Here is a 3483-nt window from a genome sequence, read left to right on the forward strand (position 1 = left end):
ATATATATATATATCTCACACACACACAGACACACAGACACACACACACACACATACATACATACATACATACATATGTAATGGAACTCTGTACTGGTTTGGTCGAGGTGCTTTAGTGTGAAACCATTAAACACTGGTCTCAAGGCTTTGTACTGGCAGGTATGGGACTGAAACACACGCGCTCACACACACCATTTGTGTCACCAGTTTGAGACATGTTTGGGTGGGCTCCACCGGCATCATGACAGGGTTGACAGACTGATTGTTGGTTTGAAATTTACAGAAACTCTGAGCTGGTGTACTTTAGTTAGTAGCACATATCAGTGGCAATTTTGGGAGGGTTTAAAACGGTACCCTGTTGAGTTTCCATTCAGTGTTTGTTACCACAACACATTGTGTGTATTCTTGTACGGATGTGTTGCACTCATTCCGTCCTCAAATATTTTGCTAAGACAAATTTTAGACAATTTGGAGCCTGCATTGTTTACCTCCACTACCAATCTCATTTCCTGCCACCCGGTAGCTTTAAAAGAAAAAGAAGGAAACTAAAGGGTTTCTCTCTATTTATAATGACAAAACATTGCACCTAATTTAATCAGTTAAATAGCAATGGTGTGGTCCGTGGACTGTAACGCTGTAAACCCAAGCTGAATTTTGACATGGAACATCTGAACTGTTTACCAACTCCATCCTGTTTCTGTCATCAGCTAAGTGTTCAGAGGGCGTAGGTATCTGGAAGTCATCCTATAATCCTAATGAATGGAGGTCATTATAGTCAGTGTTCTGGTGATCTCTGGTAAACCAATCAAACATCAATTCCCCTGACTGATACCGGATGTTTGAGGCTAATACACAGATTGAAAAAAATCCAATGACAATTCTATCAATTTTAAACAAAGTTTCCCCAAAAATATCTTTGCCATTTCATTTAGCCATTTACCAGCTGATATATACAGCAATACCAATATATCTGCAATGACCATATATGTGCCTTAAAGATTTATCACTCAGGACATTTTCATTGGGCCGGATTCTGGTGTGACCAAACAGCAGAAATTAAATTAAACTAGCTAACGTACTGTGTTTGATCACTGAACGGCAAATGTCTCTATATAGGACATAAAACAACTGCTTGGCACATTGAACAACTCTGGGTTTCAGTGCCAAGCGAGTGTGCCATGATGGTGTGAATACTGTTTCAGGTGAATGTTCAAACCTAAGAGAGAACAATAACTGCTTCATCTCGTTTTTAAACCACTTCCAAACAGAAACCCTGACATGAAGAGCAAGCAACGCTGCGAAAGCTTCTCACATTAAGTGCAACAGCATTCCAACTCAGAAGAAAAGATGAAGGGTCTACGGAACCTGGGGGAGAGCTGGAGCCAGCTGGAGGAGTACAGGTTCCACACTGGTGTGATGAATGGACGGGAGGCCCACGAAGTAACCTGACCTTACAGGTGTACAGCACGCTCACTCACTAAAGTACTTACAAAAATAAATATTTACAAAAGCAACAGAATATCCTGCTGTGGAGGTGGTGGGGTTTGAGCGCAGGTGGCTCTGTTCCTCCTTCCCCGGTTGATTCTATTTGTTCAACAAAGTTTGGTTTTATTTTTCAGAAAGTAATGCATGGGTTTTTCAGCCAGATGATGCTGTGACAAGAACAGTTGGTGCTGTGGGTTAGATGACTTTGTAGGTCAGGTAGTCACGGAGCGGCGTGGGAATGGCCAGGGCCTCCACCTGCTGGGTGCTCATCACCCGACGGAGAGACATCCTACTCATGTGCTGCAGGCTGCCAATGCTGCGAGGAGACTCCCAGAAGTGCACCGCACCGTCACGAGTCCTGGAATGGAAAGGAACAGCGATAGATCATCAGGGGGGAGGTGGAAGAACTTGGAATTGATCACAGGACTGCACCGATGCAATTAATGTGAGTTTGGTGGAAATGTTCAAAACAAAACTAGTTAGGAATGCATCCAGCCGGCCATAGTGCCCGCAAACTGAGGAACATGGAGAACAGGCCCGTTCCATAAATAAGCCAAGCTTCACTCGGTTAGTTGGATTCATTTACAGTTAATTCCCTTCATTAAAGTTAATTCAACATAGTTAATGCTCAGTTACTATGGTAACGTATGCTGGCAGGATAACAGTCACTCTCACTCTGTAGCTAAAGCAAGTGAGATGTCTCGCTCTGTAGCTAAAACAGACACATAAACACACAGGGTGAAAACAGGATCTGCTGCAATGTGCAATACAACAAAAATATGGTGCTTTTAAAAAATTAAACCATGGAAACTTATTCTGGTACAACCTCAAAATACAATTATAAAGCTGAAAATGAGCACAATATGAGCACTTTAAATAACGATCAGGCTACTTCTTGTAGGAGGTTTCTGCGTAGCCGTTGTGAGTTACAATGTTGCTTTGTGATGTTTGATCTTCATTACTATGGCAACCCGATGGACTGTTTCTCGAACATCGTAACTAACCCTTCAACCACTTTTGCTTAAAGTCATTAAAAAAAAAAGATGTTTGAATTCCTCTTCTGTTTCCAATATTAAGTGCTGCCAGGTGGCTGTGAACATGGCGGCTCTGTTTAAAAACATCTGTTTGCAATGGTTTATCCATTTGATTTATGTCCAAACTCTCGGGCTGCTTAATAACCCATAAGAACATGAGTCTGACTGTGGGAGCTTGAATCGACATTTACTGAACCGTTTTAGTTTCAACTGAAGTTAGGTGTTGGACTTTGATCTCTGCTTTTCTCATTGTGCTTTAGGTAACAGACCTCAGGTCAGAAGGCAGAAGTCAATGAGGTGTAACTGAGGAATTGAGGACATAATCTGTGTCTGTGTGTGTGTGTGTGTATCTGTACATGAGCTAAAGCCTTACCCAGCAGCAAGGACACTCCCTTCAGCCGAAAAGGCACAGCAGAGGCCATTAGGCAGAGAGGCGATGGCCTGAGGGGCTCTTTCCTCGATGCTCCAGAAACGAACCAGCCTTAGCAGACAGACACACAAGAACACTGTTGTCAGAATCCAAACTACACGCAGGAAACTGGACTGCCGTGAAACTGCAATTAATAGCCCAGGTGTTTATTTTCTTTGATCACTGGAATTGTTGGGTCTTTGTAAATTATAGAGTGTGGTCTAGACCTGCTTTATCTGTAAAGTGTCTTGAGATAACTCTTACTAGGAGTTGATACTATATAATAAATTTTAACTCAACCGACATGTTGGCATATGAGACAGGCCAGGCCCAGCAAAGATGTGAACTACTATCACATTGTTTATTAAAACCAGTGCTGCTTATATATACATATATATAAATTAAAAAATTAAAAGAGGCTATCAAATGGATCTAGCTCTAAGAGATGACTATCGAGAGAGACACAGAGAGAGAAAAAGAGAGAGAGAGAAAAAATTACTGGAAGTGTTTTCTCTGAAATACTTTAAGCCTTCGGTGGGACGGCTCAATGGGTTT

The 3483-nt window shown here is 41.9% G+C and overlaps 1 protein-coding gene across 1 annotated transcript in view; it reads right to left on the bottom strand.

Moving 5' to 3' along the window:
• Nucleotides 1-1634: 1634 nt before the first annotated feature.
• The window catches only part of wsb1 (WD repeat and SOCS box containing 1), a 14923-nt gene continuing 13074 nt past the window's right edge, over nt 1635-3483 (bottom strand). Inside the window, exons 8-9 of the mRNA XM_034866679.1 lie at nt 2893-3000; nt 1635-1843 (exon numbers count right to left, since the gene is read on the bottom strand). Coding sequence (XP_034722570.1) covers nt 1681-1843; nt 2893-3000 — 271 coding nt within the window. The 3' untranslated portion in view covers nt 1635-1680. The remainder of the gene's footprint in view (nt 1844-2892; nt 3001-3483) is intronic.

The sequence above is a fragment of the Etheostoma cragini genome, chromosome 3, assembly GCF_013103735.1.
Source record: "Etheostoma cragini isolate CJK2018 chromosome 3, CSU_Ecrag_1.0, whole genome shotgun sequence".
In the NCBI taxonomy this organism is placed as follows: Eukaryota; Metazoa; Chordata; class Actinopteri; order Perciformes; family Percidae; genus Etheostoma; species Etheostoma cragini.